Source organism: Cebus imitator, unplaced genomic scaffold (genome assembly GCF_001604975.1).
Source record: "Cebus imitator isolate Cc_AM_T3 unplaced genomic scaffold, Cebus_imitator-1.0 Scaffold61, whole genome shotgun sequence".
NCBI classification, from domain to species: Eukaryota; Metazoa; Chordata; class Mammalia; order Primates; family Cebidae; genus Cebus; species Cebus imitator.
The window spans coordinates 8237699-8263608 of record NW_016107376.1 but is presented as its reverse complement, the minus strand read 5'-3'; the positions used below and the strand labels follow the sequence as shown (position 1 = coordinate 8263608).

Here is a 25910-nt window from a genome sequence, read left to right as displayed (position 1 = left end):
AACCCAAATCTTATATGAATGCAGTATATGGTGGTAGATAGAGCAGTGACTCTGGAACCAAAATGCCTAGATTTCAATCTTGGTTCTCCAACTTGCTAGCTTTACAATCTGGGGCAAATTGCTTAACTTTTCTCGCCGTTTTCCAAAACGAAAAATGCAGGTTAAAACAGTATGGTGAATATTTCCCAGGGGCTGGGTGTAGAGGGAGGAAACTGACTACAAAAGGCCACTAGGAAGATTTTGGAATGAGAGAAATATTCCATATCTTGATGATAATAGATGAGCCACCGCTTCCAGTCTACTTAAAGTAGATTTTAAAATTTGTCCCTTTTAGTATATAAAATCCCATATGAAGTAAAATTTGTTCCTTTCAGTTTTATGAGTTGAAAAACGTACCTTGATCATCATGATAAAACTCATCATAAAACTAAAAGGGAAATTTTACTTTATATGAATAACTTAAAAAGGTTAAAAATAGAGAACGGCAGTCAAGATCAAAGGAATAATGCAGGTAAAAAATTTAGTACAGTATTTGCCTATATAAATACTAAATACTATTAGCAATCATTCTCAAAACAATAGGGAAAAGTTAGAAGGTATAAGGAAAAGCAGAAAGACCTCATGAACCGAGATTCCAATCTGGCTTTTTCTTTCTGGGGGATTGGGCATGGGGAGGCGGGATGGTCTCACTCTGTCACCCAGGTTGGAGTGCAATGGCCGGATCTCAGCTCACTGCAGTCTCCACCTCCCAGGCTCAAGCGATAGATCGTTTCACCTCAGCCTCCCAAGTATCTGGGACCACCGGTGCAGGCCATCACTAAAGTTTTGTATTTTTGGTAGAGACAAGGTTTCACCATGTTGCCCAGGCTGATCTACGGCTGAGCTCAAGCAACTCACCTGCGGAGGCCTCCCAAACTGCTGGGATTACAGGCATGAGCCACGGGTGTAATGGCTGTTTCATATATTAGCTAGAGGCTGAGTTCAGTACATGAGAGGGCAGTAACTTACTGTAAAAGTTAAACTGGACATGTTTGAAAGATATGTGTAAACTGTAGTCATATAGGAATGTGAGATATGAGATTATTCATAAGACAGCAACAGGAAATCAAAGTACCACATAAATGCGGGTGTGGAATGAGAAGTAATTTCCTAGGTCACCTCCCCAAGATGGGACACAGTGGGTTGTGAAATGAAAATGTGAAGGGGGAGCAGATCTCTTTTAAGAACCTTTCTATTGCAGTCTACAAGCTCTAGGTCAGTTTTGAAGACCATCCAAGCGTTCTAATACGGCAGAGTTAAAACCGAAACTCTAAGGAATGCCAATGCCAGGAGGAAAGAAGGGATGAGTTGGCAGGACACCTGTCTGGACCCGCAATGCGATAGGGGTCAGCCAAACTCTGCCTCCACAACTTCACAACAGCTTTCGGTGTGAGAAGTGTATTGTCATTTCACTGCTGCTGGTTAGCTGGCGGATGCTTCAGGAGTGTCCACCCCAAGGAGCAGTGATGACTCTACAGGGGCACCCTGCGGCAGTCAAAGCCAAAATCTCACCAAGGGGTGAGTGAGGTTCTCAGAACCCGCGGTGCCGAACCAGGTAATAAAATACTGCACGTGAGTTCTTCTTCCAAGACCAGGAGGGGGGTTCCAACCCCAAGAAAGGCTGCAAGCTGAACCAGAAGCTCGAACCCAAAGTTCCCTTCACAGCCAGCCACACTGGCACTCACTGAATCTGCGCGCCTTGCGAGCGCCGACGATCGTCACGTGATAACTGCCACGCACCTGACGGCAGGGGCCACCGGGTGCCTCGCTTGGTTCCCATGAAAGCAGACTGCGACCCAAACGCAACAAACCTAAGAGTTGGAAGGCGCAAGTTCCTCTGCCAGCGAGCTCACCCTCAGCAATCAGAACGCTGCAAGCGCTCCCCACGCCGGAAGTGCACTAAGCCGCAGCACGTGGCGTTGCCAGGGCGCGCTTCACGTGACTGGGCGGGGCCTCGGGAACCTGGTAGCCAATGGTAGCCCTAGGGGGCGGTGCCTGTGACGCTCCGGGGCCTATCCCGGAAGTGGGGCTGAGGTGGGGGCGGGTAAGGGCGGGGAGGCTGGGGTGTGGAAAGTGTAGCGGCCCCGCCCCGGCTCCTGGAACTGCCGCGGCCGCCACCGCCGCCGCCGGCGCCTCAGCTGTGGGGGACCCGCGCGGGTGCGCAGGCGAAAGGCGCTCTTTGCCAACTGAAAGGTGAGGACCTGGGGAAAAGCTGGTGGGGATGGGGCCAGAGTGAGGCAGGGCCGGGGAAGGCGCCCAGAGCCGAGCGCTGACCGAGGGAAGGAAGATGAATGATGGGGGAACGGAGGCAAGCGCGGGACCCGCCGGGGCTCAGGCCCTAGTGGGGCCGAGCCGGGCCGGGCAGAGCCGGGGATGCCGGCAGAACAGGGAGCGCTTGTGCGGCCGCAGGGGCGGCGCAGACGGCTGGAGGGCGCGCTGCGCGCCGGTTAGCAGAGGGCCGGGTGCTGCCGGCCAGGTCCTGTTACTCCGCATCCTTCGCGGGGACGTGCGGCCTGGGCCGGGTCCCCGCAGTAGGGTTTGGGGCGGCGGCGGAGGGCTGGGCGGCGCGGGAAGGTCGCCGGCTTCCGCGGTGGGGCGATGGGCGCCAGAACCTGCTGTTTCCAGCGCGGAGGAGCGCCCAGGGCGGGTGTCCCCACCCTCTGCGGGCCCCTCTGCGACTTCTCATCCCACCTCCCCAAACAATAGCTGGAAAAGTTTCTAGAGGCCAGAGTTAGAAAGTGCCCGCTAGTCTAGGGTGGGTGTTCTATACATGCAGAAATAACAGGCCCATGATGCTTGGCACATAACTTGTCCGAAAGGAGACGTTTCCCTGCCTACATAGCCATTGTTAAAAAGCAAACATAAACTTTTTGTGTAGTTCACACGGAAAAACTACCATCTCCCCAGCCCACCATGGCGGACGAAATTGATTTCACTACTGGGGATGCTGGGGCTTCCAGCACTTACCCTATGCAGTGCTCGGCCTTGCGCAAAAACGGCTTCGTGGTGCTCAAAGGACGACCATGCAAAATAGTGGAGATGTCAACTTCCAAAACTGGAAAGCATGGTCATGCCAAGGTAAGCGCCCTTGCAGATCAGGCTGTGGCTTCGGCGTTGGGATTTTGATCATTTGTATTCCGTTACAGATCATGAGATTACTATACTTAAAATTTTGCAATAAGCACTATTTTTTTCCTTCCCACAATTGCTGAGTGATCAGTTATTACTTTGAAAACTTAAAGGTAGCATTCCTTTCTTGGGCCCTTACAATGTTTACAATGTTTCATTAACTGGGAACTGAAACTTTCCTGAATCCTAGTAACCTAGGTCTATTCAGTTTACAGATGAGAAAACCTGTTCTAGCAATTCTAAGAAACCTACACTTTATTTTTCTTGTATACTCTTATAATTGAATCACTGGACTGTCTTGGGTCTTGGCATGTCATGATACTGTTTAGTTGTTTACTGCATCTTAATTGTATGACCATTACTTTTCTTTTAAGAAAGTAAAATTAGATGACCTTGGAAGGAGGAGAAAAAGAATCTGTCGTAATCAGCGTTGTTATTGTACTCTTGTGTGTGTAATGAGTGGTATACTTGGCAGAGATTAAACAGGTTTCCTGTTCTCTGTTAGGTTCACCTTGTTGGAATTGATATTTTCACGGGCAAAAAATATGAAGATATTTGTCCTTCTACTCACAACATGGATGTTCCAAATATTAAGAGAAATGATTACCAAGTAAGCACTGATTTTCTTTAGAATGTTGCTTGTTTCTTCAAGGTGCAAATACTTTGTACTATCAATAGCAATTTGACAAAACTCAAGAGTAGTTTTGTAGGTTTTTCTAACCAGGTATTAGGCACCACCTATCTTAGAAATTGGAAAAATCATGATGTTTAACACGTGTTCCTTTTATAGGATTATTACCAGCTTGCTATTTTTTCACATTCTTGCATTTTTAAAAAAGGCAAATACTTATTAGTGTTCCTCAGGCCAAGTGACTGCATATTCCAACGAAGTCCAATGTTTAGTAAAAGTACTATCCTCTCTGTTGTAAAATATTTCTAATTTAGATAGCTCCCTCCTGGATGTTTTATTTTAACTGATCAGAATTAAGGCATTCAAGAAACTACTGAAATTCATGTTCCTACCAAGTTTTTCATATTAATAAACATGAGTCAGAACTTGACATTCTTAAGTAGGGAAATAAGCTGAAACCCATAAATATAAAGGATAAAATACATGGTCACCAAGTATGGTAAAGAAAACACAAAAACTATATAAATGGTTTAATTATATTCAATGACCATGCTGTGACCTTTTGCTAACTTAATATATGTAAACTTCAAGTTTCGGTTATACATTTGGGTAGGTCATATTTAATGATAGCATTTTATTGTTTTTAATACCGATGATAACCAAATAATTGACCTCATAGAATGTGGAAGCTCAGATTACTCATAACTAAAGCTTTTCTTGAAAGTCTTCAATTTTTGTATCAAGCATACTATATATCAAACTCATTTTTGCTCGTTTTACATAGTAAAAAATAAAAGTTGACACTGAGATTTGTTTTATCCGACTTAAACTGATTTTTTTCTGTACCTTTTATTGTATTATATAGATTTTTTTAATGTTGCTATCAGCTGCACCCAATGATTTTCTTTTGCTGTTTGTCCACATGCAAACATACTTTTTTGTAGTTTCAATCTAGTAACACTTATATTTTCACTTTCCTACCTGTCCTAAATACTTTCTAAGTTGCGTTGAAGTCTTGGTAGAAATTTGAATTGTCTTCATATAACAGCAAATTTTTTTTGTTTTTGTTTTTTAATGAGGTAGATCTGGGTTTGGATCTAGTTCTGCCACTTTCTAGTTGGATGATTTTGGACAAGTTATACAACCTGTCTTAGCCTGTTTTCTCATCTACAAAATAGAGATAATATTAGGGTTAAATGAGAAAATATACCCCATATGTGGATATGTATCAACAAGTATTGTTCTGTTTCCCCTTTTTCTTATGTATAAATTCTGCTTTATCATTTCTTTATTGTTGGAGCACCAAATTTGATGTGGTATGTAGTAGATGCTCAAAACACATTTGTTAAATGTATATGTGATTACCGAATGTGGTAAGGATAATACAGTAGGCTAAAGCTGAGCATAGAATTTTCTTTTGTCAAAATTGGGTTTCTCTTTTCATCTTAAAATATGAATGTGTTGAATATTCAATATTCATTATATTCAGGAATATTCAATATAGAATGCTTTTGCCTAGTGCATATTTCAGAAAGATGGTGTCAGCATTTCAGTAATTACTATTATACTGTGATAAAGTTAGTCAGACATTGATTGAAGCTCAAGACTTAAAGGAATATTTTTGTTTGGGTCCTAGACTAGCATGAAATGAATGAAGTGAGGGGGTTCTTGCCTCAGGCTCAAAAATTTAAATAAAGACAGGACTAGTAACAATGACAAGCCATATAGGAGACCAAGGCACAAAGAAAATAATTAATTCTGATCCCACTTTTAAAATTCTGGTATTTTATCATAGGATTTTTGCATTTATTCTAATTTTTTAAAATACTGCATTAAAGTGCTTATCTGATCACTGTGGGGTTTTTTGGTGCCTTTTTAATTTTGCACCCAAGACAAATGTCTTACTTCACCGTTGTCCCAGCCCTTGGTATGCTCTCCACACTGCAAAGTGGATAAGAGGATGATTCACGCCAGGCAGGCCTGGTCCTAGTCTTTACTTTGGCAATTAACAGCTGTGTGACCTTGGTTGACAAGTTACTTAACCTGTTTTGCTTCCATTTCTTTCTTTATAAAGCAAAGATGTAAATAATAACGCCTCATGGGATCATTTTGCGGTTTCATTACTTGGTCCAACAATGCCCGACAGAAAGTACTCATTATTTCTATGCTCTTTATTTTCATGTTAGCATACAAAACTTACTTCTGTTAATTTTTTTGAAAGCTAGTTCTCAGCTGAGTGCAGTGGCTTATGCCTATAATCCTAGCACTTTGGAAGGCTGAGGCTGGCAGATCACCTAAAAATACAATGTTAGCTCGGCGTGGTGGTGCATGCCTGTAATCCCAGCTACTCAGGAGGCTGAGGCAGGAGAATCACTTGAACCCAGGAGGTGGAGGTTGTCGTGAGCTAAGATCGTGCCATTGTACTCCAGCCTGGGCAACAAGAACAAAACTCTGTCTCAAAAAAAAAAAACAAAAAAACCAAAAAATCCACAAAAGCTAGTTCTCCAGTCTGGGCAACAAACCCCATCTTTATAAAGCACAGAAAAAAAAATAGCCAGAGAAGGTGGCGTAACACAGCTGTAGTCTTAGCAGCCCAGGGGGCAGAGGTGAAAGGATCACTTGAGCCTGGGGAGGTCAAGGCTGCAGTGAGCCATTATCATGCCACTGCACTCCAGCCTGGGTGACAGAGTGGGACCCTGTCTCAAAAAAAAAAAAAAGCTCTATGAGCCTTTCTGTTTACAGGTATTGATCTACTTACGACCTATGCAACTTACGACCATTCAACTTTACGACCACAATCGCTAGCCATGACTGCTCCGCGTTTGGCAGCGCAAACGTTGCCCAGCTGGGCGTTCTCCAGTGCGGACCAGCTTCTGGCAGCACTACCATCTCCGCATGCATATAGCCTACCAACTTACGACCAAATTGTGTTACTACCGGTCTGTTGGAACCAATCGTGGTCGTAAGTCGAGCACTACCTGTATATTTATTGTGCTATGGTGGTCTTCACTCACCTATCCAACTGCCTTGATTAAATACCTACTTATTATTTGGCTGTGTGTAATCCTTTATATTTGCTGAATTCAGTATTTTGAGTGCCAGTTGGGCAGTTGGCTAAAGAGAAATATGTATTCTGTTCATTAGAATAATTACAAAGTAAACAGGAAAGAAAACGTATTAATATTTATAGTTTTAATTTTATGTGTTTTAAAATAAGTTCAGAATGAAAGAAAAATTGTCTCCTGACTCCTCTTTCAAGATTAGCTTGGATTAGAATTGCTCATTTACATTACTTCTTCCAAAAGTAGTTATAGATGTCTGGGGCTCAGTGATGGTATAAGTTATAAATACATCCAGATACATCTTTGGGAATCCCCAAATGCATACAGAAATGCTTATTCAGGCTTTAGTGTTCTCTAGAATCATATTTCTATTTCTTTTGTTTAAAGACGAGGTTTCACCATGTTGGTCAGGCTGGTCTTGAACTCCCGACCTCAGGTGATCCATCTGCCTTGGTCTCCAAAGTGCTTGGATTACAGGCGTGAGCCCCCACACCTGGCCTTAGAATCATATTTCTTTAGAAAGTTCTGTGTCGTTATGCACCCCACCACAAGCTAAATGCTGTTTCTGCATTTACTAAAGTTTTATCTGTCATTCGAAGACCATTCTCCAGAAATAAAACTAATTACTACAGACACATAAAGTACATATTGTGGACCTTTGGATTATTAGTGAATTGCCCAAACTGTGACTATTAAATCCTAGTATATTCTTCAAATAATTAGTAGATCCTTTGGATGTTAATGTGTTAATTTAATTTTAAGGCTGTTAATTCCTTGAGCTTAAAGTCTTTTTATAATTTTTACCTGTTTCATAGAATCCTTGTCTTCTCAGATGCGAGCAGTCTTTCCCTGGAAATAGAAAACCTCTAAACCAGTAGGGCCCAATGTTGGAAGGACTAGAAGCAAATATTTGTTACAGGATCATTAAGGGTTATCATGAGAGGAGCCACTAACTTTACTTCCTAGACCTGTGTATTCTATCTAGGGAAAAATAGCACCATATTTTGAAACATATTGTAACCTGCAAAAAACAACACTTCAGGCCAACAAAGTACTATCCCGCAAGTGCCATATATGAGTCTTCACAAGGCCGATCCACAGATGGAAGCTGTTTTGGAATGATAAGGTAGATGAACCAGTGAATTGTCTGGGTATTTCATTGCCTCATTATTTTGCCTGTAAAATTAGTTTTCTAGTCAGAAGTGATGCAGTGTGAGATACTACAACAGGAATGAGGCATTCTGCAAACTTAGATAAGATTTTTGCCGAAGCACTGCAGGCAAGAAAGGCAAATCCATATGTAGAGTAAAGCTATTGCAATAAGGAAAAATTGCTGCCTGTTCCATGATGGAAGGGGTACAGTGTATTCAGTCAAGTGGCCAGCTGTTCTTCTGGGAAACGTATCAAGACTTCTTGTTCTTCTGTTCTTTGTTCTTCTTCTGCCATATCAAGACTCTCCTGTTCTGTGAGGTGTTCAATAGTGTCTGTAGTCAGATCAGTCTTGGTGAGAGAAAGCCTGTGTCATTTCTGAGCAAGGACTGGGGAAGCTACAAAAAGAAGCTGAGGCCAGGCGCAGTGGCTCATGCCTGTAACCTGAGCACTTTGGGAGGCTAAGGCAGGAGGATCATGAGGTCAAGAGATGGAGACCATCCTGGCCAACATGGTGAAACTCCATCTCTACTAAAAATACAAAAGCTAGCCAGGGGTGGTGGCAGGCACATGTAATCCCAGCTATTCAGGAAGCTGAGGCAGGAGAATCACCTGAACCTGGGAGGCAGAGGTTGCAGTGAACCAAGATCACCCCACTACACTACAGCCTGGCAACAGAGTGAGACTCCATTTCAAAAAAAAAAAAAAAAAAAAAAAAAGGAGCCGAATGGCATTCACAGAAAAAATCACCTTGTACACTAAATTTTTTAGAGCCTAGTCTCTGCAGACCCCCTTTGGTGAGCACTCATATGGTCACATTCTTCAGTTATTTGGAGAGGTCTGTCAACGTATGACTTCTCCAAACCTTACTGTCAGCAGTTTTCCTATTTTGTTCTTTCAGTGTCCTTGACCTTCCAGCCAAATTGTTAGCCATAGCCCGTAACCAGTGCAAATCCACACCTCTGGCTCTGTCTTCTTTCAGGTCCAGTGCTTGAAGTTCTTCCCAAACCCACTATCTTTCTGGCTGACCCCTGAATGGTGTCTGCGTATAATGCATAACCATCTAGAAACCATTGTGAATATTTTCCTTTCTCAGTCAAATGGTCATAGGAAACTCTGCATGAAGTCATTGGTATGAGTTGAGGGAGAAGTGTCTATGTGGTAGGAGCTGTTCTCTGAGTCTGAACCACTTATACAACTTGTTTGCACCTTTAGTTCCTTCTCAAGATGATCTTATATATGCTACTTCCACTCAGTGATGGAGAGCTGCTGTGCTCTCCCAGTTGTGTGGCTTGGTGGGTCACATAACACTCCAGGTGATGGTGGTGTTATTTACTTAGGCTGTATAATAATAGTGATCAAGCATTCAGTCTCTACCAGGGACCAGCAACTCTAAAGAAGTAGCTCAAGAGTGCTGCTCTCTGGACGAAAAGAAGGAAGAAGTAAAAAAAGAATACGTGTTACCTAAACAAGTCTGGTTGTTTGGAAATAGATTGAGGAACAAAATTAAATTCAGAAATTAGAACTAAGAAGGCACCTGTCGGAATAATATACCTTCTCCAGCCTTCTGTTGTATATTAGTAGTACAAATGCAGACAAAATAGTTTCCTGATAATTCTCCCTTTTCAGTGTTCTTTCCTATTCTGACAACATCGAAGACAGAATCTGCAGCCACTAACTCTCCCCACACTCCCTTGTAGATCATGTTTTGCTTCCTTAGTTTACTGTGCCTCCCAGCACATAGTGGTTACAGTGCTCTTTCTAGAATTCATATATACTTTAGCATTTTTTCTATTTCACTTTTTATTGTGGAAATGTTCAAAATATAGGATAACGGATCCTGTGTACCTGTCACTCAGCTTCAGCAATTATCATTATCATCAATTCTCTCTCTCTCTCCTTCTCTCTCTGCAATTTTTTGACAAAGATACTGGATCATTTCTTCTGTACACCTTCCCACTGTACAGATTTTGCTAATTGCATTTCTTTTTTTTTTTTTTTTTTAACATGTTCCTCTGTCCCTTGTGTTTACTGAGACTTGGTGGTAAGATGTAGAGTCTCGATCAAATTTAGATTTTTATTTTCTTCCTTTCTTTTCTTAACAGGACTACTCCATAATGTTCTGTGCAACCATTAGGTAAATAAGTCTGATTGTTTCTCTTTTTGCGCTATTATCAGATATGTGATTATTGCCTCAATCTATTAATTGGAGGAGACACAAATTATGATCTGTCATTCCTTCATTTGTTTTTCTTAGAATACTTCTATAAAAAGAAACTTCCCTTCATCAATTTTTGTTTGTTCACCTTAAGAGAGAGTGTCTGTGTGTGTAGGGGTGGGTGGGTGTATTTGACTCTTTCTTTTTAAGGTACAGTTTATAAAATAAATTGGTTCCTAGTGCCCGCTGAAGATGACCAAATACATATTTTTTTCATTATAAACTTGAGAATTTAAACATATTTGTGTTTCAACCCTTTGTTGTTATTATCCTTATTGATTCTCACATTGCTCCATCTTGGCCAGTGGGAGCTTATTCAAGTTAGCTCTTTAGTCCCTTCGACATGGGCCTAATGTTAATTCTCTCTGATAGCTCCTGCTTTTTAGTGCCACAGGTTATTCCAGGTTCATCTTACACACTTCCTGATCTGGACCTGGAATTATCCATTTTTCTAAGGAGCCCTAGATTCTTTTAGCAGGAAATAAAAAATACCACATTCTTTTTCTTTCCTTTCCTTTTCTTTTTTTTTTTTTTTTTTTTTGTAATGGAGTCTTGTTCTGCCACCCAGGCTAGAGTGCAGTGGTACCATCTCAGCTCACTACAATCTCTGCTTCCTGGGTTCAAGTGATTCGCTTGCCTCAGCCTTCCAAGGAGCTAGGACTACAGGTGCCATCACACCTGGCTAATTTTTGTATTTTTAGTAGAGATGAGGTTTTGCCATGTTGGTCAGGCTGTTCTCAAACTCCTGACCTCAAATGATCTGCTGGCCTTGGCCTCCCAAAGTGCTGGGATTACAGGTTTGAGCCACCATGACTGGCCGAAAATAGCACATTCTGATAGCATTATAATCTCATATACTGATCAGGAGCTTGGTACACCTCCACATGCCTAATATCTCTAAAGTTTTTTGACTCTGACCTCTGCTATCTCCCTGCTTGCTACTAACAATAATTACTTTCTATCAAAAAAAAAATTGTTTAAAAACATCTAAAAGTAACCAAGTCAGTAGGTTTGTTTAAAGGTAGAGGACCAGAAGGAGGTATGTGGAGTTGGCTTATAACAATCTCCTTGCCATCCCCACTTCCAACTCTATGGAGTCAGAGAGGCCTTTGAGAGAAGATGGAAACATGTACACAAAAATATGCTTGGGGATTTGACAATGATACTGTTGGTTTTTTTCTTTAAGCTTGCAAATTACAAAGTGGGAAAGTGTACCTTTGGAGTGGAAAAATCTGGCAGGTAACTACCTTAGTCAACTTATCAAAGTTGGCATCACTTGTAATGGGACAAATTGATATTTGCCTCCTGATAATGATACTCTGAGGACAGTCTTTTGTATAGTATTCCTTTCAAAAATGCATTACCTGAATCATGAGGAAACAGTGAGACAAACCCAAACTGAGGAACATTCTTTAAAACAGTGAACACTACCACCCCCGCCCCCGCCCCGGAGTTTAAGATCAGCCTGGGCAACACAAGAAGACCCTGTATCTAAAAAATAAAAATTAAAAAAAGAACAGCAACAACAGGCATAGTGTTTGTATGCTGTGGTCCCAGTGACCTGGGAGGCTGAGGTGGGTAGATCACTTGAGCCCTGGAGGTTGAGACTGTGGTGAGTCACGATCACACCACCACACTCCTGCCTGGCTGACAGAGCAAGACCTGGTTTCAAAAAAAAAAATAACCCCTCCCAAAAAAAAAGTCAATGCCATGAAACATAAAGGGTGGGGGAACTGTTAGAATTAAGAGACTAAACTGACATGATAGCCAAATAAATACAAGGTATGATCCTGGAGTTAGGGAAATAAGTTGCTATCAAGGACAATATTAGGACAATTTGCAAATTTAAATATGGGCTATATATTGAATAATAGGTTATCAATATTTCCTGATTTTGAAAAATAAATTGTTACCTAAGAATATATCCTTGTTCTTGAGAAAAACACACTGAAGTTTTAACTGCTAAAAAGTCATGATTGTCACACTGAAGCATTTATTGCTGAAGAGTCATGATCTTTGGAGCTTACTCTCATTGGTTCTGTAAAAATAAGAATGTACATGATAGATATTATATATATTGGATGTACATATAGAGAAAAAAGTGCATGTGATTAAATGTTAATGGATGTATGTAGGTAAAAGATATGGGATGTCATTGCATTATTGCAACTTTTCTATAGAACTTAAGATTTTTAAATAAATAATTCAATTTAAAAGATTTCACATTGCTATAAAGAACTACCTGAAACTGGGTAACTTATAAAGAAAAGAGATTTTTTTTTTTTTGAGACAGAGTTTTACTGTTGTTAGCCACCCTGGAGTGCAGTGGCATGATCTCGGCTCACCGTAACCTCTGCCTCCTGGGTTCAAGCGATTCTCCTGCCTCATCCTCCCAAGTAGCTGGGATTACAGGCATGCACCACCACGCCCAGCTAATTTTGTATTTTTATTACAGATGGAGTTTCACCATGTTGGTCAGGCTGCTCTCAAATTCCCAACCTCAGGTGATCCACCCACCTTGGCCTCCCAAAGTGCTGGGATTACTGGTGTGAGCCACTGCACCTGGCAAGAAAAGAGATTTAATTGACTCACAATTCCACATGGCTGGGGAGGCCTCAGGAAACTTAAAATCATGGGGGAAGGTGAAAGGGAAGCAAAGCACGTTTTACATGGCAGCAGGAGTGACAGCAAGCTGGGGGTAACTGTCAAACACTTTTAAACCATCAGATCTCATGAGAACTCACTCGTTGTCATGAGAACAGCATGGGGGTATCCACCCCATGATCTAATCACCACACACCAGGACCCTCCCTTGACATGTGGAGATTATAATTCAAGAAGATATTTGGGTGAGAACAAAGAGCCAAACCATATTATTCTGTCTCTGACCCCTTCCAAATCTCATGTTCTCGCATTTTAAAAGACAATCATCCCTTCTCAACAGTCCCCCAAAGTCCTAACTTATTCTAGCATTAACCCAAAAGCCCAAGTCCAAAGTCTCATCTGAAACAGGGGAAGTCCCTTCTGCCTGTGAGCCTGTAAAATCAAAAACAAATATTTAATTCCTAGATACAATGAGGGTACAGGCATTAGGTAAATGCTATCATTTTAAATGGGAGAAATTGGCCAAAACAAAGGAGTTACAGGTCCCATACAAGTCCAAAACCTGGCTGGGCAGTCATTCAGTCTTAAAGTTCCAAAATAATCTCCTTTGACTCCATGACTTACATCCATGGCACACTGATCCAAAAGGTAGGCTCCCAAGGCCTTGGGCAATGCCAGCCCTATGCCTCTGCAGGGTATAGCCCCTGCTTTCACTGGGTGGTGTTGAGTGCCTGTGGCTTTTCCAGGTGCACGGTGCACCATTCTGGCATCTGGAGAATGGTGGCCCCCTTCTCACAGCTCCACTAGGCAGTGTTCCAGCGGGGGACTCTCTGAGGGGGCTCTAACCCCACATTTCCCTTCCACACTACCCTAGCAGAGGTTCTCCATGAGGGCTCTGCCCCTGCAGCAGACTTCTGCCTGGACCTCCAGGTGTTTCGTACATCCTCTGAAATCTAGGCAGAGGCTCCCAAACCTCAGCTCTTGCCTTCTATGCACCTGCAGGCCCAACACCACGTGGAAGCCATGAAGGATTATGGCTTACACCCTCTGAAGCAACAGCCCAAGCTATACTTTGGCCCCTTTTAGCCACAGCTGGAGCTGGAGTGGCTGGGACACAGAGCACCAAGTCCCAAAACTATACAGAACAGCAGGGCCCTGGGCCTGGCGCACAAACCAATTTTCCCTCCTAGGCCCGTGGGCCTTTGTTGGGAGTGGCTGCCATGAAGATCTCTGGAACGCCCTGGAGACATTTTCTCCATTGTCTTGGCTATTAATATTCGGCTCCTTATTACTTATGCAAATTTCTGCAGCTGGCTGGAATTTCTTCCCAGAAAATAGGTTTTTCTTTTCGGCTACATGGTCAGGCTGCACATTTTTCAAACTTTTATGCTCTGCTTCTCTTTTAAACATAAGCTCCAATTTCAGATCATCTCTTTGTGAATGCATATGACCTTACTACGCTTTCAAAAAAAAAGCCAACTCATCTCTTGAATGCTTTGCTGTTTAGAAATTTCTTCTACCAGATACGCAAATCATTTCTCTCAAGTTCAGAGTTCCACAGATCTCTAGGGCAGGGCAAAATGCTGCCAGTCTCTTTGCTAAAGCATGGCAAGAGTGATCTTTGCTTCAGTTCCCAATAAGTTCCTCATCTCCATCTGAGACCACCTCAGCCTGGACTTCACTGTCCATATTACTGCCAGTATTTTGGTCAAATCCATTCAACAAGTTTCTGGTAAGCTTCAAACTCTCCCTCATCTTTCTTTCTTCTGAGCCCTCTAAACTGTGCCAGTCTCTGCCCATTACCCAGTTCCAAAGTCACTTCCATATTTCAGACATCTTTATAGCAGTGCCCCAGACTCCTGGCACCTATTTTCCATATTAGTCCATTTTCACACTGCTATAAAGAACTACCTGAGACTGGGTAATTTATAAAGAAAAGAGATTTGAGTCGCAGTTCCACATGGCTGGGGAGGCCTGAGCAACCGTAGCAGAAGGCAAAGGGGAAGCAAGGCACATCTTACATAGTAGTGGGAGATAGAGCAAGTGAAGGAGGAACTGCTAAACACTTTGAAGAGAACTCACTCATTATGATGAGAACAGCATGGGGGAGACTGCCTCCATGCTCCAGTCACCTCCTACCAGGTCCCTCCTTCTACATGTGGGGATTACAGTTCAAGATGAGATTTGGGTGGGGACACAGAGCCAAACCATATAAAGGATTAAATAATTTGTTCTCATTATTTTTGTTTTTCCGTAGCTTAGTTTTATTTTTAAAAACTCTAATTGTATTTAACATAGCAATTTACTTTGATAAAATGTTTAATGTTTGTAAATGCATTGTTTTACTATGTTTTATATGATTTTTATACATTTTACATTTGAAATGCTTTGTATATTTCATTCCACAGTTTATGATTCTTAACTCTTAAAAAATAATCCATTACATGCATAATTTTCAAAATATCAGTATTATTATTTGGCTTCCGTTTTTCAGTCACTAATGACACAGTAGGAACATTTGACTCTAGAAATAGACAAGCTCTGCTTTGGGGAATTACTAAAAGAACAGAAATCAGAAAGATTTGCCTTGGAATCTTGTGGTTGTTTAAAAATTACACTTCAAGTTAGGTGCATTGGTACACACCTATAGTCCCAGCTCCTCGGAAGGCTAAAGCAATGGCTCACTTGACCCCAGGAGTTCGAGGCCAGCCTAGGCAATATATTGAGAACCCCCATCTTTAAAAAAATAATTAAAAAAAATATTACACTTCTACCTCAACCTCCTTACTCCCACTTCTCTACCACCCACCTCACAAATATTTGAGGGACTAAGAGGTTAGTTAAAAGTCCTGTTATAGCACTGTAGGATCTTATTTCTGAGATTTTTAGACATAGAAAAACTCACATTTCCTGTGGTAGATGGAGTTTCTGTGGAGAGCCATAGTCAGTTTTGACAGGTGGTGTATGTAGAGGAGAGCAATCCTAATGATATGCCTGGTTTATATCATAGTGGTTACAGGGGTTGAAGAACCATTGTCTTTGACTCCTTTTGTAGATGTTAGCAGCTGGTATTCTCGATGATAGCCTTTTATAAAATGTGTTAGGATTCCAGGCATACTAATGGTGAACATGCTTTTATTAATATAATGAGTGAGTGGAGGCTGGTTGTTTCCTCATTCCTGTAGTAAATAAGAAGTTCAATGATATCAAAACCGGGTTTTTTTTGCAAGTTGGGTTGATGACTGGTTTTTTTTTTTTTTTTTTCACTAATGTTATCAATATGCTAGTGGATTTTGTTGTTGCTGTTGTTGGCGGTGAGCTGAAGACCAAAATTTTCCACTTAATTTTGCTCATAATCAAATTAAACAATGCATTGTTTGTAATAACAAAAATAACTTTTATGCCCAGTAATGTGAAATTGGTTAAATCAGTTATAGTATGTCCATGCAGATATGTGGTAGTTAAATCAACTAAGTTAGGTCTATATTTTCTGGTTAGAAAGTATTTCTAAGACATATTATTAAGTCAAAATGGTTCACTGTAGAATGCTTATAATATCCCAATTTCTTTATTTTTAAAAATCTACTATACTTATTTTGTGAACATAAATGGAATACACTGTAAAGACGCCTAAACTGTTTAATAACGCAGAGATTGGGGATGGAAAGTATTGGGTGGAGTAAACTTATACTTCCATTCTGTACGTATTTTATATCTTCTGTATTTTTAGCATTTTAAAATACCAAGAATATTAATGTATTGCTGTGTACTTATACAAATTAAATTACAATTTAACTATGTAAACATTACAAAGAAGTGGATGTAATCTAATCAACACAAATGATATAATTTCTTCTAACAGCTGATATGCATTCAAGATGGTTACCTTTCCCTGCTGACAGAAACTGGCGAAGTTCGTGAGGATCTTAAACTGCCAGAAGGTGAACTAGGCAAAGAAATAGAAGGAAAATACAATGCAGGTGAAGATGTACAGGTAAAGACTTAGAGAAAGATTATTTTTGAAAACCATTTTATAAAAACTTTGGCCTCAACTAGTTAACACAAAATTCTACATATGGAATGTGGTTTAAAAATATTGCTAAAATGTTGAAAACGATCTCTAAGGCAGGTTTTCTGTAAAACCCTCAGAGACTCATTACCAAAGAAAGTATCAAAGTTCATTTTTGCTGCATAAACATTCTCAAACCCAACTTTGTTTCGAAGCTCTGCACCTGAGCTTTTTTTTTTTTTTTGAGAGGGAGTCTCCCTCCATCACCTAGGCTGGAATGCAGTGGCATGATCTCAGCTCACTGCAACCTTCACTTCCCAGGTTCGAGTGATTCTCCCCTCAGCCTCCTGAATAGCTGGGATTACAGCCGTGTGCCACCACATTCGGCTAATTTTTATATTTTTAGTAGAGACTGAATTTCAACCTGTTGGCCAAGCTGGTCTCAAACTCCTCCTGACCTCAGGTGATCTGCCCATCTTGGCCTTCCAGAAGTGCTGGGATTATAGGCATGAGCCAAGGCACCCAGCCCTGAGCTATTCTTAAGGGTAAGAAATGATGCTACTGGATTGTTAAAGAGTGAAGGAGATTAACTCTGTGTTTTGTTACAACTTTCAGAAATGTAACATGTAGTAAATATTGAAACATTTATAGTTCTTATTCTTTGTTCCTTGCAAGTTGTCTTACCACTATTTAAGAAATTCTACTTTAGAAAACTGTAAAGAAAGTAGCTTGTTTTGGAGTACCCCTTTCAAAGGTCTGTATGTACAAAATATACACAAATATACAATATATGATGAACTAGTTAAATCTTCTATATGTATTGTCTTCTGAATAACTTTTTGCCCGCCTTTTTGCTTCCAGGTGTCTGTCATGTGTGCAATGAGTGAAGAATATGCTGTAGCCATAAAACCCTGCAAATAAATGGGAACGTCAAGCATGAACACTGTTTAGGTCTGAATCAACTGCAGATCTAAAGTTGGGTTCTAAGTTGTCACCAAAGCTATAGCCTTCATAAGCAACCTCATTTCTTTTTTAAATTGTTTTCAGATTGTGATGGGTTAGTTTTACAGGCAATTGATAATTTAAAAAAAATGTTTTTTGAATTTTGTAGGTATGTTTCCTATAATATTCCTGTGATTTTCAGTATGTCAGTCCAAGAAGCAAACAAGATAGCTTCAGCAGATGTGATTTGTCTGAGCAAATCATTCCTGTGTTTTAGTTAAATGATAAACCAGGGTTTTAAATCAAACAATGTAGCATAAAGTGGTATTGAAATACCACCTGTAAGTTGAACTGCTCTGCATTAATTACAGATTTAATATAAAATGAACTCATTGTATATTGGAATTGTTACAGTTTCAGCCTGTGTAGGGCAAACACAAATCCTTAAACAAATCAAAAAATGTCAGTTATTTTGGTGGCCACATGCAACCACGTGATTACTTTGGTCATACTATTTACCGTATTATTGGCAGACTTGATGTAACCGTATATGGTGGTTTTAGTCCCTTCTTATGATTGGCAGAAGGACACTGAACTGTTGGGTGAAAGTTAGCAACTCATTAGAGGAAGACACAAAAGTGGCAAAGAGGGTTGATTAAAGCTATACATTTTTATGTGAGGACTTTGTAAGTTAGTATAAAAATGAAAAGTTGCTTTTCAATTGTGTTTGCTTTTAACTTTGTCCCCAACATTTAAAGGAGTGATCTGCTTTACAGGATACTACGCAATGCATTTTTTTTTCCAACCATGTGGAATAAATATTACTATTTATCAGTAAATACTACCAACTTTTTTTTTTTTTNAGACCAAGTCTCACTCTATCAGCCAGGCTGGAGTACAATCTCAGCTTACAGCAGCCTCTGCATCGCAGGTTCAAGCGATTCTCCTGCCTCAGCCTCCCAAGTAGCTGGAACTACATGTGCACACCACCATGCCCAGCTAATTTTTTTTTTTTTTATATTTTTAGTAGAGATGGGGTTTCACCTTGTTGTCTAGGCTGGTCTTGAACTCCTGACCTCAGGTGATCCACCTGCCTTGGCCTCCGAAAGTGCCAGCACTTTACAGGCATGAGCCACCACACCGGGCCCCTTTCCAAGCATTTTTAAGTATAGATTTTTTGACATTAAGGTATTTATTAAACAAAAACTGAGAATTATTTAAACTGATTTGGAATTTTGGAAGTTTTGTTAATTTTATGTACTTTTTTTCTAAAGTGAATTGAAAGTGAATCACGGAAGCAATATTATTGTATATGAATATTATTATTTAACTTATTTTAAGTATATGTATTTTTTTTTCTGATTGTTGCATGACTTAATTCAGTTGCTGGTGTGAAATATAACTAACAATTCTATAAACTGAACTATTTTAAAAGGTATTTTAGGTGACACCACTGCATTTCTATTTAATCTTTTGAGTCCTATGTATTACTTCCAGAATTTTAGACATTGTTACAGGGTTTGACTTAATAACAATCATCATATTGGAGCAAAACAGAACAAAATCACTATCTCAGAAATACCTTAATTATCTAAGACTGGCTCTTAGACCTCTCCCATCATGCCTTGACCTCTAAAACGCCCTTTGTTCCTATCTTCTAAAGGAAAATATATCATATAGGATCATGTAACTGACCTAATCAGTGACTGGAAATAGCATTAGTAGCAGAAGATCCCAATTTTTAGTTGCTGAATTTGTACACACTTTTAAATCTTGTCTTAGACTCAGCAAACCCATTTGGAGAAGAAGCAAGATACTTCAAGAGAAATGCAAAAAGGACATTTCTAAAGCACAAGAGAGTGAGGTTGTAGTTGATCGTTTTTAGTATATCATTTTAGCTTTCGCCCATCTAAAGCACAATTAAAAATTAGGCTACATTCTTTCCAGTATTCTATTTAAGTACCTACTACACATTGCTGTAGTTTATTAGTACTCTGTAATGTGTATCTTACTTGCTACTGGTTAGCACTGTTACTCATAGGAATTCCTAAAAAGTATTAACCTGTGCTGCTTGCAGGTCATTCTTGTAGCCCCTCTTAACCATGCTGGTGTTATGATTTAGTATTAACTCTCGATTAGCATGCCCCTGTTCTTCCTAACTTGTCAAACTTCACATAAATATATTTTCAATTGTGATGTAAGGATGTACAAATAATTATAATAATGCATCTCTATCTTCATACTTTGAATGGGGAAAACTATTTATGCATAAATATTTTCATTTTAAGTAATATATGCAGTGTAAATACTCTCGATATATAAGTATAGATTTTAAAGATATGGGACTTTATTTTCACATAAGTCAATAGATGTTTCTGTAGAACAAAATATTTCATTTAGTAAAGCTTTATAAATTATATTAAAAGGAAGCAGGGAACATGTATTTTTTAACATAGAACAGAAGTCACTTCATTCTTTTAGACATCAGAAATGTTAAAGTTGATTCCTAGTATTTGTTGTACTTTTTGTAGCAAATGTTAAATATCATGAGTTAACATGTATAGAATGTGGACTGTCATGTTGATAGATTGTACAGTGATAAGCCATTTTTATCTGTATACATTCACCAATGTATATTAACAGGTTGAATATTTCTTCTTTTTAGAACATTTTACTTATACTGTGAAGATTTTGTTATACCTTATTTGCTACAACATAGATCATATCATTGCTACTTTGACTTAGCATTTGTATCATAAACATAATTATGATTCTTTCATGCTCCCTTCCAAGGGCTGTCAGTCAATTGAAGAAATTGTTGCTAACCAAGTTCTTGACTCTCTTTCCCTTAATGATACAAATCTCTGTACCAGTGCTTTCTGTTAATTACCAAAACTCTCCCGCAGTTAGAGCATAATACGAGACACTGCAATAAAATGATTAGGCTGTAAAATCAGAGACACAACTTATTATTACAACACAATTTGTGTGTGCACATGTGCACACATAGCTTTGTATGTTAGTTCTTTTTTCCACAGTCCCAGCTTTTAAAAGTACTGTAGTCTGGTAGTGCCTCAACTGTTGGTAACTTTTTTTTTAATTTACAACTTTTGCAGAACTTGTTTTTGTACTTTAAAGTTTCTCAATTCAATTATTTCTAGTTGAGCTGTAATTTGAATGCATTGTTCTCAGGACTGTTTGTGCTAAGAGTTGAAATTACATTATTTTAAAGCTAATTGCCTGAAAATACATTGCAAAATTTTCCCAAATTGTAATACCATGATACATGCATATAAAAAAAAAATCCTTAATGTCAGCACACTTAAACTACGTGCTAGTCAAANAAAAAAAAAAAAAAAAAAAAGGAAACGGTAGCATCCAGACCGGAATCTTGCCATATATTTTTCATTTTAGAATAGAATTTGGCAGTCCCATCTTAGAATCCTATACTTTGGATATATCTGAAAGCATTCCTTAGGCATGGACCCCAAAGAGAGTTTTGGAGCCAGCCATTAATGTAGAAGTTCACCAAACATATTTAGGGATAATAGATAAATTAATAATGCTCTTTTGGGTACATTGAAATGTTTACATATTGAATTCTATAATACGAACTAGGAACACATTTACTATGGGAAAATATGGCTCTTAAGCAGTGTAAGAGTGAAAATATAAGCATATTTCCATGAACAGTATATCATACTGATCAGCAGTTCTCATTTTAATGTCATTTTGCCGTAATACTTCATAGTTTTCAAGGCTTTTTTCTGCTAGCGTTCAGACAAGGCAACAAAGATTTAAGAAAAATGTATGGTAGAAAACCTTAAAAATTAACACAATGCAATCTATTAATTTTTTTTTTTTCTCTGAATTAGGTATATGGCATCAGTACTTGCTTTTAGCAGGGAACATATGGATTTAGCTTATGAAACACAGATGTTCTCTGGAAACATGGCTTGAAGCCAATATGTAATTTAATGTTTTTCCATTAAACAAACATCTGAACACCAACTTAGCTACCAAGTGAGGTCAAGTGCCTGAAAAATGCTGTATACATCTAATAAGTATGTTTTCTTTCTGTAAAAGATGAATCTTATAGTAATGCATACCAGGCTTTCACCTGCTAGAAACATACTTGTTGGCAAACTTTGCCATCTACCACCATTCCCTTCCTTAGAACAGGTAGAAACCTATTTTACAAATAAAAGAGACAGGTTATTCTATTTATATGAAGTCCCTAAAACTATTTCTTGGTATTGGCAGACTTAAGTTTATCTTAGTTCAAGATTGCACTTTTTAAAGAACTCTGGACTATTTTAAGCAATGACTGAACAGCTGGTCACAATTCACAGTTTTGATCTTTTCTGAGGAGTTATTTATTGTGGTTAATATCTACTATAAATAAGCACTCTTGTGCTTATTACGAAGCATAATGCAAATTACTAGTTCTATACTAGTTTAATGAAAATGACTAGTTCTATACTATTATGTACTTTTATCCTCCTCCCCAAAAAGAAAACAGTTGGAATGGCATTGTCTAAACCCAGTGGCACTTTTTTAGTAATACATTTTTTTTCTTACATATAGCAGAACTATTGCTTTTACCTGCAGAGACTCAAATGTTTTCACTAAAACTTTAAAATTGTAAGATATGTACTATTACTGATTGTGCATTTTACATTTCAAAAATAGTTAAAATTCAAATGCGAAGTCTTTGACTTAAAAACCCTTTAAAATGCAGATAATACCTTAACAATTACAACTTTTTGTTATATTATTAAAATATATTTGTCTGTTAACTTCATCAGTTGTATTCAATAAAAGTTAACTTAACAGCTTGCACTATTCTTGTATATATACATCTTTAAAACAATTTCATACCCAAAAATTGTATGACTTACGTATATGTCACTTTAAAAGAAAATTAACTTGTTTTTATTGAGTACTTTATATTCTAGGTCCTTACGTAGTGCCCTAGCATTATGACTAAGACTGTTTAATTTCTAAATTTTAGTTTGAGGTTTAGGTCAATGTTTAATTTTAATTATATAAAATAGTCACTTGGTTCAAAATTCAGCAGGTACAAAAGAATAAAGACATTGTTCCCTCTTCACTCCCTTCCTATGCATCCTTCCAAAGATATTTAATGTAAGGGGGGGGGGTAATGCTACTTCCCTCACTCCTGATCTCCCAGGGCCTGAGGTGTTTCTTTCCTACAGTCTGGGGTTGCTGCTCCCTTTCCACAACATGAGTGGTGCAACAATTCCCTGAAGCAAACTCTTCACCCTTTTTCCAATCCTCACCATGTCTAATCCACACCAACTGGACATGTTCATTTCTAGGTGGCTCGGTGTTTCCTCCTTACACACTGTAACATTCTAGAACATCTCTCTCGCTCCCTGACATGTGAGCTATGCCAGGGATACCATGGCAGTTGTCACCTTGTATCTATGATCATCACAACTATCCATAATCTACCAGATCCACAATGCAAAGTTGGGCAGTAAAAGAAGCACCAGATAGAGTCTTCTAGCCTCTATCCCCACTCCTTTTTGCCACTTGCAAATTCGGTAGCCCAGTTATTCAGAGGAAGGTATAGAGGGAAGAAAAAGAAGACTGAAAAGGGCTAATTACAAGTTTCATGTCTCTTACACTTTGCATCTTATCCTTCCTCACCCCTTATCATTAAATCATAAAACATTCTATCCAGATAGAATGCCCTTCTGTGGAACTGCGTATTTGGAAACCATACTGCCTATCTAAATTATGCACTCCACTGCGAACTTACAGTATCTATTTCCCACAATACTTGCCGTCGTATCAGTTACAACCACTGGGTGTGTATTGGTTCAAAAGGACCTACCTACAAGGTTATATCAATCCATTGTCCAATTTGAGAGTTTTTTTCTGAATACAGTTAAAATAATTTCTGGCTACACCCAGGCACACTTCCCAGAACCACAATGACTTGTAGTCTGGTGCCCAAGAAAGCCAAAAAGGCCCAGCAATCCTGGTTGCCACCAGGCCCCCGACAGATTCTAAGGAAGAAGAGAGGTTCATCAACTAACACTCAGTGTGTCTGCATTTTTCTTAATAATTACGTAAGTTTCACTTAATGTGGGTGTCACTGTAGCTCATTTTAATTGCTATACAATCAATGAGGTAAATATTTTGGATATATATCAAATATTACCATCTTGATGTTAGATATTTTCTTTCCAAGGCAAATAGAACTTTCATTAAAAAAGGATACTTAGAGCACCAAGAAAACAGCAGTAGCTTCTATAAAGCAGAAGTATGAAAAACACTGTGATACCAGTCCCAAGTGAAATTAAAAACAAAACTAGAAAATAAAAAGTTCTTCCTAACTAGAAATTTTAAACCTTTTATACAGTGTACAATCAAAAGGGAAGTACAAACTAAAACAATACAATTGTTCATCAAGGTATCAGGAAATAAAATTAACATGCAAAAACAAATAGCCTTGTATCTACAAATAATAACCAATTAAAAGACATAATGAAAGGAAAATGTTCAAAGCCTATACAAAGAAAACTATAAGCACTCCCAAGAGACAGCTGACCTGAACAAATTCCATATTCTTGGTTCATATGTTAGATGATAGTTCTACCTAATTTAATTTACAATTTTAATACAGTCTTAATAAAAATACTAACAAGTATTTTAATGAAGTTGAACAAGCTGCTAATAAAGTTTATAAGGAAATATGAACATGCAAGAATCACTAGGAAAATGATGAAAATACAAAGCTGAGTGGAGACTATCTCTGAATGGGGACTACCAGAAATTAAAACATATTACAAAGGATCTATATCAAAACAGTGAGGTACTGGCAAGTGAATAGACAGATCAATGAAATAGAATAGAAAGTCCAGAATAGACCCAAATACATGTAGAAATTCAATATATAATCAAGATAGTATTGCAAATCACTGGGCAAAGATTGATACATATTAATTGTGTTAGGACAATTAGAAAAATAAGATGAATTCCATACAACATACAAAGGAATAAACTACAAATGAAGTAGAGATCTAAATGAAAACAATGAAACTATACAAGTCCTAGAATAAAACATGAGCGACTTTCTCTATAACCTGGCTTTAACAAAACCGGTTGGAAGTCTAGACACAATAAAAGAGGCGTCTGTGTGTGAAAGACAGAGTGAGAGAACAAATGGTGAGACAAAATAAATAAAAATCTAGATAAAGGGTGTGTGTGTGTGTGTGTGTGTGTGTGTGCATGCGCGTGCACTTTGAACTGTTTTTACAATCTTTCATAACATTTAAATTACTTCTAAATAAACTTTTTTAAACTCAAAAAGTATATATAGTACCATCCAATTTTTATAAATTTATGTCATCTAAAGGAGACAGATAGATAGATAGACAGAGATAGGTAGATAGATAGAGAAGATTGATGCACACAGACACATTTATAGACATGCACAACCCGAAAACATTTAATAACTATTTCTAAGCAAGTGTGATTTTAGGTATTTTCACACATTATCTTTTTGGTTTCTCTATGTTTTCTTGCATGAATATTTCTTTGCACATAAGATAATTTTGTTAATTAAAGTTCTAGCTGGGCGTGGTAGCTCATGCCAAGGCAGGCCGATCACCTGAGGTCAGGAGTTTGAGACAAGCCTGGCCAACATGGTGAGAGCCCCCATCTCTACTAAAAATAAAAAATTAGCCAGGCATGGTGGTGCACACCTGTAGTCCCAGCTACTCGGGAGGCTGAGGCAGGAGAATTGCTTGATCCTGGGACGTAAAGGTTGACATGCGCAGAGGTCATGCCCCTGCACTCCAGCCTGGGCGACAGAGTGAGACTCCATCTTAAAAAACAAACAAACAAGGCCGGACGCGGTGGCTCACGCCTGTAATCCCAGCACTTTGGGAGGCCGAGACGGGTGTATCATGACGTCAAGAGATCGAGACCATCCTGGTCAACATGGTGAAACCCCGTCTGTACTAGAAATACAAAAATTAGCTGGGCATGGTGGCGCACGCCTGTAGTCCCAGCTACTCGGGATGCTGACGCAGGAGAATTGCTTGAACCCAGGAGGCAGAGGTTGCGGTGAGCCGAGATCGCGCCATTGCA

At 39.0% G+C, this 25910-nt stretch overlaps 1 protein-coding gene across 2 annotated transcripts in view; it reads left to right on the top strand.

Moving 5' to 3' along the window:
- Positions 1–2073: 2073 nt before the first annotated feature.
- Positions 2074–25910, top strand: part of EIF5A2 (eukaryotic translation initiation factor 5A2) — a 25751-nt gene continuing 1914 nt past the window's right edge. Inside the window, exons 1-5 of one of the 2 annotated variants that reach the window (XM_017529877.2) lie at positions 2074–2232; positions 2918–3117; positions 3674–3778; positions 16695–16826; positions 17703–17792. In XM_017529877.2, the coding sequence (XP_017385366.1) occupies positions 2953–3117; positions 3674–3778; positions 16695–16826; positions 17703–17762 (462 nt within the window). In that variant the 5' untranslated portion in view covers positions 2074–2232; positions 2918–2952 and the 3' untranslated portion in view covers positions 17763–17792. Of the gene's footprint in view, positions 2233–2917; positions 3118–3673; positions 3779–16694; positions 16827–17702; positions 22623–25910 lie in introns of those variants that run through there. The other variant, XM_017529875.2, reaches the window with a different exon arrangement.